Genomic DNA, 15,278 nt, shown 5'->3' with positions numbered 1-15,278 from the left:
GTTACTCTTCTAGATTTGGCCAATGGAAGCCCCATCAAGCTGATCTCTGTGTCCTTTGGAAAGTACCCCTCGAGTGTTTGAGCAACTTCACTGATATTAGCATTAGTGGATATTCTGTTCTCGCTTGGTGTTCTTTTTGCCCCAGTGCTGGAAGAAGCCATGAACCCGTGGAGACTTAGTTCCCCGGGACCGCTACTGAGGTTCTGAAAGCTCCCAGGTGCCAAGATTGAGAAACACTGGTTAGAGTACTCTAAAGGGAGATTACCTGTTCCCACAAGGTATTTTCTCCTTGTCATCCATTATGACCTGTTGTCCCCTGTAATTAATGGCATTGATTTGTTACTGAAGTTTAGAGTTTTGTGGGAGGCGTCCCTTGGTGATTCAGGCCCTTGTGGTTGCACTGGTGTTCTGTCATAGGGGATATGAGACATTACAAAAAAAAAAAAAAAAGGCTGTGTGAGTGTTGAAAGTTTTCAGTTGACCCAAAGACTTCTTTCTACCACTGCATTATTTATTGTTGTATTTTTTGGTCATTGAAGTTTTCACATGTTGTAAGATCTTAGGAGATGCTAAAATATAGATGAGTTTCTAAGGATGGGCCATGGCGCCCTTTTTTAGTTTCTGCTCTGTCATTTTTAGAGAGTGTGCTTGTACTTCATTTCCTCCCCTTCCAGCCAGTTTTCTTTCATTAAAATATCCAGCAGCTCTAGCCTCAGTATCCAGCAGCTATAAGGAAATGCTCCTGATTTGTGGGTTTTCACTTTTCACTTCCTGGTTTCACATCTTAACCGCATCCCACGTTGGCCCAGTGAGTCCTTTCTGCTGTCTCAGGACCCATAGCTGAGAATTCTTAAGAACAGTCAGACGTGGGAGGCAGTGGCCCTGGACTTGCCTCCCCTCGAGCAGTAAGACCTCTGGTAAAACACTCAATCTCTGTGTTTCTCCCTGCTTGGAAAAAGGGGGTTGGGTGTGAGGATTAGGTGGGGTAGTACCTATGCGGTACTCAGCAGTCTTTGGTACACAGTAGGTGCTCAATAAATGCTAGATGTTATTATTTTATTACACAAAGCTGGCCATGAATATAAGGGTGGGAATGAACAAGACCTAGTGTGGACATTGCAGATGTGCCTGCCTTGGCGTCCGTGGCCTGTGTTTCGACATCTGAGTGCATGGCCAGGTGTGTATGTGGCCATTGTGTGGTATGGCAATGAAGGAGAGACCTGTAAGGTGTGCCCTGTCAAGTCTGCCTTGTCCATACATTTTTTTGGTGGGCCGTGTGCGCATATACGCTTGCATGTCCGTAAAACCTGCATGTGTTACTTCTTGCAGTTGTGTCTTGGGAGTTAAGTGGTCCTACCTAGAAAACACACGCAGTGGCAAAGGACGGTGGCAATGGCCCTGACACGAAGGAGGGAGAACATATGTACTCTCCTCTTTCTAGTTGTTCTGATATTGATTTGTATTGTTGGCCATGATCAGCAAATGCATTTAAATTTCTTTCAAGATCCAGTTTATTCCATAGAAAAAAAGCCCAAAGTAATGTGTGAGAATGAGTTCATGTGGATTGGGCTCTGGGAGTGAAGGTGGTAGCTCAAGTTCAGGGATGCTAAGCCACGGCCTTAGGCAAGTCATCCTTATTCTTCTCCAGTTTATAGCAACTATTGGAGGGAGATGACATTGTCATCTATGTACCTCCTCAAGGGAGGTCAAGACTGAGTAGTAAACATCAGTGAGATGCTGGGAGGGGGAGAAATAGCCAATGACATCCTTAAACTCCCTTAAATGTTGGATGGACAGAGGCACCTGAAATGCAGTGTCTCTTGACATTGGCCGCCCACCTTGAACTGGGTTTTAGATTGCGTAGATCTGGCAAACAAGACTGGAACGGTGAAGTGCAGAAGTTGAGGCCTAGAAGAGCAGCGGTCTGGGAATTCGCATGAAAACCTGAGGCTCTGTTACACAGTGTCGCACAAAGCAATTAAGTTCAGATTACAGAGAATGTGGGACGAGATGTAAACAGAATCGGCTCGTCCAACGTTGAAGGAGAGCTCTGAACTCAGGCCAAGCCGATACTGTGGCTCACTAGCTCGGTGTCCTTGGATAAGTCACTGAACCCTGATTTTCTCATTTGCAAAATGGTTGCTCATTCTGGCTCCTTTCCATTTCATTTTAACTCAGGTGGTGGCAGGGTGAGATTGGATGATGGATAGCAGAAGTGCTTTAGAAAAGACCACAAGTTATCCCAGTGCTGCAAGGAATAACCGTTTCTGCCCAGGGTCAGTTCAGGTGGCCTTTACCATCAGCAACCCCTGCATACCTCGCTCTGGGGCTCGCTTTTCTTGGTCCTGTATGTTGGCGATATGTTTGATAGGACTTGGTACCACCAACGAAATAACCTTCTTAGAGGCTTTTAAGAACTATTGATTAGCCTGGCAGATAGAAACTAGTAAACGTGTCATTCTTCCTGATACCAGACAGGGCTTTAGAGAAGTTGGAGGCAGAGATTCGGGTCAAGAGCAATCTGATTATTCTGTTCCAGGTCCCGAGTCTGCGGCGTTAGTCTCTCCTTGAAGAAGTCATCACTCTCTCTTTTGCCATTTGCGTAGCACCGGGTTACATGCTATTTTTTACAGAGGGTTTTATAAAGAAATGAACTTACATGTAACCGCATTTTATGATTTCAGCCAGCACTGGCTGTTCAGATGTTATTTTCAAGTCACTTTTGTCCGGACTGGTGGCTTCTCTGCTGTGCGTTAGGTTTTGGAGGTTTGCGTGTTGACTTGTTCTGTGTTTAGATTTGTATGTGCAGCGTTTGCTTTTACCATAACATCTAGCAGATAAAGCTCTTCACCCATTTAGGGTAGAACTTCATCTTAAGAGGTGTCTATGGGAGGGCAGGGAGTCACAGGGAGAAGGAGGTGGGTGCCGAGGTCGCCTTGCCGTCGTCTTGACCTTCTGAGCTAGAACGGGGAATCCGTACCCTTTACAACAAGAGTGCTGTATTTGCCTCTCATTTCATCGGACACCGTGGAATCGCGGGAGAGTGCTTGGCCCCGGACTACCACTCTTCCTCACTCCCCACCAGGGAGAAGCCAGCTGGGATGCGCCTTCACTGCCCGGGAGAGTTGGGTCCTCTGTGGGTCGCCCTGTGCCGCCTGCGGACAGCGCTGGCGGCACCTGGCAGTCAGCCCGAGAGCTCTGCCTTTGTTCTCATCAGGCCCAGGCGGCTTGTGGTTTTGTACGAAGGGGTGGAGTGTATTTGTACAGTTGCCAAAGATGTGATTAGACAAGATATCGATTCTGAACTTCTGCCCCCTTTCTTCTGTTTGACTCGGTTCTTCCGTACTGAGGTTTAGGCAGAGAAAAATGGAGCGGAGAGAACTAGGCCACTGGCTTTTGAAACATATTGATCAGTGAGCCCATCAGATGGAGCAAAGACCTTCCCCTTTGTTTGACGTCATGCTGCATGGGGGCCTCAGTATGGCCTGTGATCACTCCTGCAGGGATTTGCTTTCGCAGGGAAAAGACTAGAAAAGGAGAAGAATCACTGTAGGCAGTATCCAAAAATAATATCAGCATTTCTAAATGTGTTTCCTTGAAGTCGTTGATCCCTTTGGTTTTCTAGGCCATGTGGTGGCAGGAGGGAACAGTGTGAGGTGGTCAGCCTTGAGCGACAAACTTTGGAGCAATGCGGGTGTCACTTCTTCTCTGCTATCCACCTCTCCCCGGCTTGGGCCTCTGCTGCTGCCTATCTGTCTGTCTTCCTACCCCACCCCCATCACACATACCACATGCATGTTCTTTCTGCCCACGGTGCATGTCTGTGGTGTGGACAGTCACATCTGTACTTGAACCAGCTCTAAGCCAGGGCCTCCCAGTTGGGCTGCTCTGGGTGAGTGAGATGCTGTGCCCTTGAGTGCCCTCTGGTCAAGTGAAGTGTGGTTCTGGCTTTTATCTTCATTTGCCTGGGTTGGCTCTGTGTGAGCAGCCAGGGATCCTGCTAATGGGTCCCCTGGGACAGAGGGAAGAGGACCGAAGTGGATTTGTTGAAGCCCTGTGGGGCATTTGAAATGGCACCAAGGGCAGGCTGAGATCTACTAGCCTTCGCTTATCACGCCTGAGTTCCAGCGTGTTGAAAGGGTGATGATTAGTAAGAAAAAGGCCAGGCTACTTTATCTTTTCCTTTGCACATTTGGGAAAAATTTCCTCTGCCTTGCTAGCATTAGAAGCAGACCATTCTTTTTATTCTACCATATCACATCAGCTTCCATTAAAAATCAACAGCAGCAAGTACAAAGCCCCATCCGTGGAAAAGCGTTTAAGGCAACAATGTGCTCCAGCGCTTCAGGGGAGGGCTTCTTGCCTTCTGCACCAACGGATCGGTTTCTCATACCCATGCCTTTCTGACCCAGCAGCTTTTAAAAGACCAAGAAGCCTTGCTCTGCTTTCTACTGCCTCTCTCTGAGACCAGAGCTGCCGTGCCTCTAGCCATGTCCCAGAGAGCATATTTGAGACAAGTCAGCTTAATTTGCCTGCATGCCTAGGAAGCCTCTCTTTAAAAGCCAGTTTTAAGCCAAGAGCTGTGTCTAAATATTTTGCTTTTCCCATTCAGGCGAGCGACGGAGGCGCCGCTGCCAGGTGGCATTCAGCTACCTGCCCCAGAATGACGATGAGCTTGAGCTGAAGGTCGGCGACATCATAGAGGTGGTAGGAGAGGTAAGTGTGCCAGGCGGATGGGTGGGTGACCTTGTGCGGGCGCTCAGGACCCGCCCCTGGTTGGCCTTGCTGTGGCGGATGTTAGAGCCTAAAGAGACCTTAGACACTATCTGGCTGAGTCTCTTCCCTGAGGAACTGGGTTCCCAGACAGGAATGCCACCAAGCCCATTAGGAGCAGGTGTAGGCCATTTGAAATTACAGCCTTTCTCACACAGTGGACAAGGGCTTCTGAGATCCTGGGCCATTGCCACAGCTCTTCTCCTCTCCTTCAACTGCCAGTAGACTCTGGCTCTGCAGAGTGACCCTGAGCTGTCTCTTGAGCATGAATTCAGTATTCATCGTGGGGGACACTGTGGATTCAAAAGGAAGGAGAAGAAGGGACATTTATAGAAGACTAGTAGTATGTGACAGGTGTGACAAGGTTCTTTACACATCGGCCCATCAGGTGGCCCATCGCAAGCACTTCGTTTTGTGGATAAGAAAAGAGGCTCAAGAGACTCTAGAAGGAAAAAAAAAGAGAGAGACCCTGGAAGAGTCAGGGCTGAGGGTTGGAGCCAGGCCCACCTGGCTGGAGACCCATTGTTCCCTCCACTGCACCGCATTCCCTTATTGCTGCTTGGTCCTGGGTACTCGGGGCCACGCCTGCTGGTGGAGTGTCCCACCATGCACTGACACAGGCCTCTCGGGCTCTGCTCCCCTGTCCTGGGCAATCCTGGGCTTCAGACTTAGAACCTTATCATTCATTCTGATTCAACTCATGTGTCTGTATATAGAAATACAGTTCTCCAAGAGCTTTGGTTTCATGAGTACCACTGGACCTTACAGAAACCCATGATCAAAAAAAGAAGCTAGAAGTCAAGGAGGGGATTAAGTGAACTGTGACTTGGGTCCAAGTAGCAGGGCTGAGGCCTAGCCACCAGATTCCCTGATGCTTATATAAACAGAAAGTGAGCATGAGTCAAAGTTTTATTTAACTCATTAACGAGGGGATCTGCAAGATGGTACGGTTGGCTCAAAGAGAATTGTGGAAGAGTATTTATAATGACTGAGAGAGGAAACACTTGATTCCCATTGCTAAGGCAGATGCAGAAGTACATACTACCCCACAGGGCAGTACACCACAGCCTTTGAGGTTGTCTCTTCTCAGGGATAAGGCACTTGCATCTCTGGCTGTCCCAATTTACTTTCATTACTATCTGAACAGAATCATTCTCATCACTTTTGGTTTTCTGCCGGTTAACATCCACACTAAGGGAATCACAGTGAATAGGGTGGCAGACAAAGATACATATCTCTCGAGAATCAGTTACTGGGACTCCCAGTGTGGCACTGGGAGGACACAAAATAACCCCTATCACCTATTTCCTAGTTTTGGAGAATTTGTATTAATAGGGCCATTCACCATTTTGGAGAGAGAGAGAGACTGTGTGTGTGTGCAAGTGAGCAGGGGAAGGGGCAGAGGGAGAGGGAGAGAGAATCTTAAGCTGAGCACAGAGCTTGACTCTCGGCTCACTCTCACGACCCTGAGATTGTGACCTGAGCTGACATCAAGAGTTGGATGCTTAACCAGCTGAAATACCTGGGCATCCCTCATCCATCATTTTGTATCCCTGTTGCCAAGCAGGGCACTTAGGAGACATTTGTCAAAAGCTGACTGAGTAAAACATGAACAGACAACACAGTAGAACATTTATGCTAGTGGTAGAAGGACAAATTTGGTAAGACCGAATCCATGCAAGAAGTTCCAAAGGAAATAGTAAATAGTGTGACTAACTTAAAAAAAAAGTTAAAATTTTGGTATAATTTGAAGAAACTTCAGCAACCCCCCCCCCCGCCAGAGAACAACAAATAAGAAACATTTTATAATAAATGATCATGAAAAGTTATTATATATATCACATATGAAATTATATTAAAAAGGTATTATAACAACGATAAATAGTAAATAAATCTGCCATAAACACAAATCCCACAAAGAAAAACCTTTACCATGAGGAAATGTTCCACACTGCTCTTAATTAAATAAATGCAAATTAAGGCAATAATGGGTCCTGCTTTTGAGAATCCTAAGAAAACATTTTGCTGTTAAGACTTGGTAATACCAAGGAGAAGTGACAACTTTGTATATCTTTATGATCCTAATACGAACCTATTTAGCAGGGTATGGCAAGAGCTGTAAAAATCTGAACTAACATCCTTTGAGCCAGTAATCTCACTCCCAGGAATTTATCCAAAGAAAATGGTTAACAGAAAAAATATATATGAAACATGTTAATTGCTTGTGATAGTGAAAAATAATCGAGAGAGAATAGTTATGTGAATTAAGTGATATTATTCAGCTAGAAGATTGTGAAGACATTAAGATGGTAAACCCAGAGGTCTTTAAATCTGTATTTATTACAGTACTGTGTACTGTAATTTTCTGTTAAATTCTGCTAACCTGAGAGCTTTTCAACAGCAGGGATCTGGTTTTGATCTATCTTAAATTACGTGGTACCTGGAAGAGTGCCTGAAACCTAATACGTACCTTAATGAATGTTTGCTGAATAAGTAAGTGAATAAATGGAAATATGAAAAGATTTTTTTGCAAAAGAAATGAACAGATCAGGACACAAAGTTGCATACACTAGGACACAGCCATGTGAAATACATGTCTGTGTGATTGAAGACTGTAAGGGAATGAGAATTGAAAATGGTTGTGTCACAGAAGCAGTTTTCCTTTAATGTTGTAATAATGTTTTATGAAATACAAAGCAAGATAAGGAAAATTATTAACACATTCCTCGGAGATAGTGCCCACCCTCCCCTGCCCCTTGGCTGTAGGGAATGCGGGCGTGGATCACTGAAGGAGAGGAGGGATCACAGTTGTTAGTTAACTCTTTGCACGGAGATGACTTAGGACATCCCTGCTGCAGGACCAGTGTCCTCTTCAGTGCCAGGCTTCATGATGGTCTTGCTTCCCAGAGGAAAAAGGAAAAATATGAAACCTAGGATATTTATGTAAAATAAAACATAAAGGTTGGCCTTTTCAACCACATTTTAAAAATTATATGATCAAAAATGAGTTTTCTCATTATGTCAATTGACTTGTAATATTACATATACTGGGCCATTGTCACTGCATATTATAAAATATGTCTTTTTATAATGGATGTATAAACGCCAGTGGGTATTTTCCCATTCCACCGGAAACTAAAAATAAACATCCCAAATCAATAAGAACTCTTCAATCACAGAGAGAGATTGAGGTAAGACCATAGTTTTAGCTTTGCAAGACTTGGAAACCAGTCAATCTATTGGACAATAAAAATACGATAGATGATATCATGTATATGTGTCTAAATATATTATTCTTGACTGATTAACAGATTGATTCTACAGTATTGCAAAGCTACACACACACACACACACACCCAGACAACTCTTAGGAGGATTTTGGAGGTATGGACTGGTTTTTTGAAAAGGGTTGAATCAAGTAGAGAATCTTAAAACATGATATTTTATATATATTAATTAAGTTAGATATGTATCTTATTTAAGACAATTTAAGATATTTTATATCTTATTTAATTTTGCCTGAAAATATAAAAATGTACATTCATTTGCCATTTGTCACCATAAGCTCATAGGGTCAAGGTGTTTTCCTTGAATATGGGTTTGTTGGTTTGAGTTCCATCCTCTCTGCTTTCATAGTGCCTCCTTCATGATTTCCATCAGTTTCTTTAAAATGGATTGATACTAACACAAGGAAAGCAACCAGAGTACCCCCTCCTTCTAAAGAAAGTTCTGCAGTACAGTGCCCCCCACCCTGTCTCTTCTGGTTGTCCTTTCTGCACCTAATTTGGCATTAGGTTTTTTTTTTTTTTTTTTTTTTTTTAACTTTCACATCGTTCACCTTTTCCCCTCATCACCACAAACTTTGTCTTCACACTTAGCTGTTTTTTGAGCCACGTAACCACATGGTGGGCTCACAGAGCAGCGGCCTGGCGCAGGTTTGGGTAGATGCAGCCTGACTCCCGCCTGGCAGGAGCCAACTGCCAGCCCCGAGTGCTCAGCCCTGATGGGCATGCACAGGGTGGCTCAGAGAAGGAGTGGGGAAGGCAGGGCTGGCTGGGATGAGCGCACCTGGCAAAGTCACCTTCCTCAGAAAAGCACGTAGAATTCCTCTGTCTCCTGACTACAGACAGGGACCCCGCACTCATCGTTAGATTCAGCTTTGTGAACCCAAAGGAACTGGGCTGCCAGTTCGAAAGGAACAATAGCAGGCTGAGTTCTTGTTGCTGTTGTTTTTTTTTTTTTTTTTTAAGAAAATCACTATAAATGCACACTTGTGTCTTTTTTGTCCAGAGTGGAGAGGACTGGTCAATGCAGGTGAAATTGTAATTATAAGATCAGAGATGGTATATAGACAAGCTTGTCAGGAGTAATGGCATTTGAGGGCCTCTGGAGTTTCAAACCTGGCTTATTGACCTATTTTTTTAAGTGCATTGAAACCTCTGTGTTTTCCTGTCTGTGTTATCCAGAGCCTGGGAAATGAGCCACTTTTCTTCTCGTGTTGGATGAGCTTGATCTCAACCAGTCTGTCTGAGTGGGGCCCAAGGAATATTCAGAGATTCTTGCTTTTATTTGTTCCTTGTGGTTTGTTTTTGAGGTATTTTTCAGTGGTCCCTAGTCAGGCTTGCTCTAGATCAATGGCTTTCATTTCAGATTTTAAGCCTGACCTGGCCTTATAGTTTGCAAAGATGGTAACTTGCACTTTCAAGAAACATAGGCATCTTCTCATACCCACAACATGGGTTTGGTTCTCTCACCTCGAGTTCAATGAGCTGTTGAAATTCTTCAGAAGTTTAACTCAATCAGACAACCTTTGTGGGTACGGATGCGCAGTTATGATATTGTGAATTATAATAAGAACTATATATATCTGGTCTCTGTCTGGCACAGAGCTCCTAAAACTCTTGGAATTTCCTTTAAGAGTGATAAAGGTGTCTTCCCTTATGTTATTGAGGTGACTTTTTGAAACACCTGAGCAAAGAGGCCAGTTGCCGGTGGAGCCAATGGTGGAACTTTCAGCCCCACCCACTGACCCTGGTGAGGGGAGAGGGCCTGGAGGTCGAATCAGGTGCCAGTAGCCAGTGAGTTAATCAACCATGCCTATGTAATAAAGCCTCCGTTAAAAACCCCAAAGGACAGGATTCAGAGAGCTTCTGGGTTGGTGAACATGTGGAGGTGCGTGGAGAGTGGTGCCTGGAGAGGGTATGGAAACTCCACGCCCTTTCCCCGTGCCTTGACCTGTGCATCTCTTCCATCGGACTGTTCCTGAGTTATATCCTTTTCTAATAAATCAGTGACCTGGTAAGTAAAATGTTTCTCTTGAGTTCTGTGAGCTGCTCTAGGAAATTAATTGAACCTCAGGAGGGGATCATGGGAACCTCTGATTTATGGGTCCGGAGGGTAGGTGACAATCTGGACTTGCAAGTGGCATCTACAGTGGGGGGGCAGGGAACAGAGCAGTCTTGCAGGTCTGAGCTCTTAACCTGTGGGATATGCAGCTGTTTCTGAGTAGAGAGTGTCAGAATTGAGTTAAATGGTAGGACACCCAGCTGATGTCTGAAGAATTGCTTGTTGGTGTGGGGAAACCTCTCTCACCCCCCACACACATTGGAACTGGGTCCAGGGATCCCAAATAGCAGGAAATCCTCATTTCATTCTTGGTGTAAGAACTTCAAAGACTTGCTTTTGTTTTGTGCTTGCCCATGAGAAGTCAAGTTTATTTAAAAGCTGATTAGTTACTAGGTAATCCAAGCATACCCAAATTCTTACCCATCAAGGTACCCCTTGCTTTAGAAGGGTTTATCTTTTCCAAAAAAGAGATAACATTAATATAGAAATTTGTTTATTAGAATGTGATAATCCAAAATGCTTAGGCTGCTCTATAGTAATTTCTTCCAGTGATTTTGGGTAGACATGTCTGGTGATGTAATTTGCAGAGGTGACAGAGCATGTGAAGGAGAGGGACGTCATGATTAGAAGAAAAGGTGATTAGATTAGCCTCATCAGCCTGCAAAACAGACTACAACTGTATAAAAGCAACATATTTGCAAGTCGAAATGTATTTATAAGAGATTTGCAAAGCTATGGGATTTATCAACTGTTTGAGCTCTTACTCTGTGACAGAAGCTGGGTTCATGGAGATTTAGAGATTTATTGAGCAGAATCTGTCTTGAAACATGTTCAGTATAGTCAGGGAGGGTAAGATATGCACAGCTAAGAAGGTAACTAAGAACCCAGGATGCTAGGAGAGCAGCAAACGATGGCACTGACAAATGAGGAAGGATTTAAAAACAAAGGCACTCAGCGAAGGTGAAGAAGATACTTCCGAGAACAAGAAGAACTTCAACCACAGGCAAGCACAGGGTATATTGTGTAAGGTGCTCGGCTAGTCTGGGAAGGGGGGGAACAGGATGTTGGTACAGCCTTGCTCCAGAGTCAGGGATGACCTGTGAAGCTTCCGCAGCAGGTGTGGGGTATCAGGAGCAGAAGCTGACCCCTGCGGTAAAATGCACATGAGATAAGTGACAGTGCCTCCTACACTGAACTTTTTTTTTAAGATTTTTAAATTTTATTTATTTGTCAGGGGGAGAGAAAGAGAGAGAGAGAACGTGTGCATAAGCAGGGGAAGCAGCAGGTAGAGGGAGAGGGGGAAGCAGGCTCCCTGCTGAGCAGGGAGCCCCATGTGGGGGTCGATCCCAGGACCCTGAGATCATGACCTGAGCCCCCCAGGTGCCCCTCCTACACTGAACTTTTAAAGGAATACCCCCATGAAGGTATCTTACATATGGGTTTTGTGAGATTAACACAAACCCATAGATAATTTTGTCACCTTTTAGTAGTGGCAGGACAAAGCTTCAGGATCTTGATTCATCAGAAAGGTTATCTTGTTGGCTTGATTTACTCTTTGCTCAGATTTCCAAGTTAGAGTGATAGTAAGGCTTTAGCATAGGGTCATTTAGGAATTGGGGGACCTGTAGACTAGCCTGTAACAATTTTTTTTAAAGATTTTATTTATTTATTTGTCAGAGAGTGAGAGGGAGAGAGAGCGAGCACAGGCAGACAGAATGGCAGGCAGAGGCAGAGGGAGAAGCAGGCTTCCTGACGAGCGAGGAGCCCGATGTGGGATTCGATCCCAGGACGCTGGGATCATGACCTGAGCCAAAGGCAGCTGCTTAACCAACTGAGCCACCCAGGCGTCCCTAGCCTGTAACAATTTTGAAGGACAGAACTGTCCTCTTCTCGAGAACAACCCTATCAAAAACCCTTTCCACTGTGAGGCAAATCATGGATATAGCTCTGTCTCATTGGGCAGAATTTGCTGAAGTCTTAAATGGAAATTGTGTATGTTTTCTTCAGTCATTCCCCTTTGAATTACTCTGCAGATTTCTCTTTTGAGGGGCCTCTTTCATGTGGAATAGGCTTATTCTCAGAAGAACGAGGGAATAAAAAATCACTTTCCTATGTGTATGGAATGTTGTGGCCTTGCCAGAAAGAGGTATTCAGACAGTGAACTACATAGGAATTGGGGGAAAATATTGGCCCCAGCCTTTAGGACCTAGAGAACACTTGTCTGTTTGGCTCAACCAGCTGTCCTGTCCCCACATCAACAGGGATGGTTATTTAAAGCAACTAAAATGGAAAATAATGTAGGTGTTTATGCCATTAGGGAGTGGTTCCCTTAAAAATATTTTTTTCACTAATTCCACTAATAGAAAAAGGTGTTTTCTAGAAATAATTTGTATTTTTTCAGCAATATCCAAAAGGTAAAACTACATGTTAGAACATTTATGTGACATTCTAGAAAAGGTGAAATCAGTCATAGGTAATGAAAATCAGATAAGTGGTTGCTTGTGAAGGTGGATTGACTAGGAAGGGGCACAGGGAATTTTCTGGAGTGATGGAAACTTTCTGTATATTGATAGAGGTATGGGTTACATGGGTGCATATATGAAAACTGATTGACTTGTACTACTAAAACATGTGCATTATATGAATTATACCTCAATTTTAAAAACTTTAAAAAACTAAGTATTTCTCTGGCATTTAAAAATTTTTGAAAATACTTTCCCTTACTTCTCAAAGATGGGTGAAAGGGCCAGTGTGGAAATTATTATTTAATTATGTCTGAATACATTTTTAATTCAGATATAATTGAAATTAAACACTGTATTAGTTTTAGACATACAGCATAATGATTTGATACATGTATAGTATATGTTGTGATGAGATTATAGCAATGATACATAGTTAGAAATTGTTGGGGCACCTCGGTGGCTCATTGGGTTAAAGCCTCTGCCTTCGGCTCAGGTCATGATCCCAGGGTCCTGGGATCCAGCCCCACATCGGGCTCTCTGCTCAGCGGGGAGCCTGCTTCCCCCTCTCTCTCTGCCTGCCTCTCTGCCTACTTGCGATTTCTATCTGTCAAATAAATAAATAAAAATCTTAAAAAAAAGAAATTGTTTTTAAGATCTACTGTCTTATCAACTTACAAATATATGATACAGTACTGTTAACTATAGTCACCTTGCTATACATTACATCCCTGGGATTTATTTATCTTATAAATAGAATTTTGTACCTTTTGACCCCTTCACCTCTTTCACCTACCCCCCCAGCCCTTGACTTTGGCAACCACCACCATGTTCTCTGCATCCATGAGTTTGATTTTTTTTTTTTTTAGATTCTACATAGAAGTGAGATTATATAGTACTTGTCTCGCTGTGACTAATTCCACCTAGGGTCCTACCCTCAAGGAACTAGAAAAAGAACAAATGAACTGCAAGATTGGTAGAAGGAAGGAAATAACAAAGATCAGAGTGTAAGTAAATGAAATCGAGTCTTAAAAGATAATAGAAAAGATCAGTGAAACTAAGAGTTCGTCTTCCAAGAAGATAAACAAAATAGACAGCTCTTTAGCTAGCCTCACCAAGAAGTAAATCAGAAACGAGAGAGGAGAGGTTACAAATGATAACACAGAATGACAAGGGATTGAAGGAGACTAGTCTGAGCAATTATTCACCAACAAGTTGGACAGCCTAGAGGAAATGGATAAATTTCTAGACCTATAAAGTCTGAATATATTTTGAGGAAATTTTTAGAAATGTTAAGGTGTGGACCTTTTCTTAAAGCTTGACTTTTCCATTTTTTCTTTCTGGAAAGAGTGGTAAAACAGCTCTGGGAACAATAAAGCTGACCTCATTTACCTGTGCGCCTCTCCCTCCGCCCCCCTCCTCTGACTGAGATTTGGACTACAAAGGGTTAATTGCACAAAGAAAGCCATAACAGCCCTTAAATGGGTTTTTCTGTCTTGCTACTCACACCCTGAGGTAGACTTTAGACCTGGTAAAGCTGTTGATCCCTTTCTCAGCACAGTTTACCAGGTAAAACTTCAATGCTGGTTAAGTTGAAACTATTCTGAATATCTCTGTACCTCGGACAGCCATGGTCATTTTTGTATCCACAGGCGTTCTCTCTGTAGTGCCTTACACATGTAGATAATGCGTGTAAAATTGGGGGGATGTGTTGACATTTGCCCAGCTGCTTCCCCAACTTCCAGCAGGGCTAAATAGCTAGAGATGAGCTCCTTGGGCTCTGAACCCACTTAGATGCTGGTGACTGTGAAGACATGGGAATTGCAAGGCCCCCAGCGCAAACTATTGAAATGCTTTTACTCTGTCTTTCTTTCTCAAACACAGCCAGGTGTAAACTACCCTATTTCCGGTTCTGGACCGAAGGCAGGGTTCCCTCTTAGGACAGAGCCATGGGCTCCAGATCTGCCTGGGTTGGGCTCAGGGGCGCAGGGTGGAGGCTGTTCTCAGCCCAGAGGCACTGCCGGCGGCAGGCTATGGATAAGTGTATGTTGCGGGGGGGCGGGCATCAATTCCCCTTTATTACTCCCTTTGGGGCAGAAATGGTAAGCCCTTGGTGACATCCATAATCCACAGTTTATTACAAAGGGACACATTTCTTTCTTTCTCTTAAATATAGAAACAAACATAAGCAAGCTTGATTTCAAAGCGGAGGTGCACAGGTTCTGTATGGTCCTTTCTTTGTTGCAGGAGCTTCTCAAGGGCACTGTCTTTGTTTCATTCACCAGTGAATCTGCCCCAAGGCCCTGGAGCAGTGCGGGATAGGTGCTTATTAAATGTAGGTCAAATAGGGAGGGGCGCGGAGACCTGGGTTTGGTGGGACTTAATTAAGAACAGTGGCTACCATCATCCTGTCTCTTGGTCCCATTTGCTCCTCACAGCAGGGCACATCGTTTTGTGGGGTAATCAGGGCTTCAGAGACCACCCCCCCATGGAGGGCTCCCCTAAATTTCCCTGCTTTTCATTTTTATTCATTCAGAATGTGGGGTACAGTGCTTTACTCTTTGAATGAATGAGTGAATGAATGAATGTAATCACTCTGGGCTTCACTGTCCTCATCTTAATACAGGAAGTTGAACTCTAGAATATTGCTGAAGAGGGAAAGAGGGAGAGTGAGCATCATTTTTTTCTTTTTCTCGT

General features: G+C 44.0%; 1 protein-coding gene across 2 annotated transcripts in view; it reads left to right on the top strand.

Annotated features, from left to right (window-relative positions):
- LOC111150333 (SH3 domain containing kinase binding protein 1) overlaps positions 1-15,278 on the top strand; it is a 335,303-nt gene that overhangs the window by 171,968 nt on the left and 148,057 nt on the right. For both annotated transcript variants that reach the window (XM_022507777.1, XM_022507776.1), the window contains exon 4: positions 4,613-4,716. In XM_022507777.1, the coding sequence (XP_022363485.1) occupies positions 4,613-4,716 (104 nt within the window). The remainder of the gene's footprint in view (positions 1-4,612; positions 4,717-15,278) is intronic.

The sequence above is a fragment of the Enhydra lutris genome, unplaced genomic scaffold, assembly GCF_002288905.1.
Source record: "Enhydra lutris kenyoni isolate GAN:26980312 unplaced genomic scaffold, ASM228890v2 scaffoldscaffold23, whole genome shotgun sequence".
In the NCBI taxonomy this organism is placed as follows: Eukaryota; Metazoa; Chordata; class Mammalia; order Carnivora; family Mustelidae; genus Enhydra; species Enhydra lutris.
This window is presented reverse-complemented; position numbering and strand designations above follow the sequence as displayed.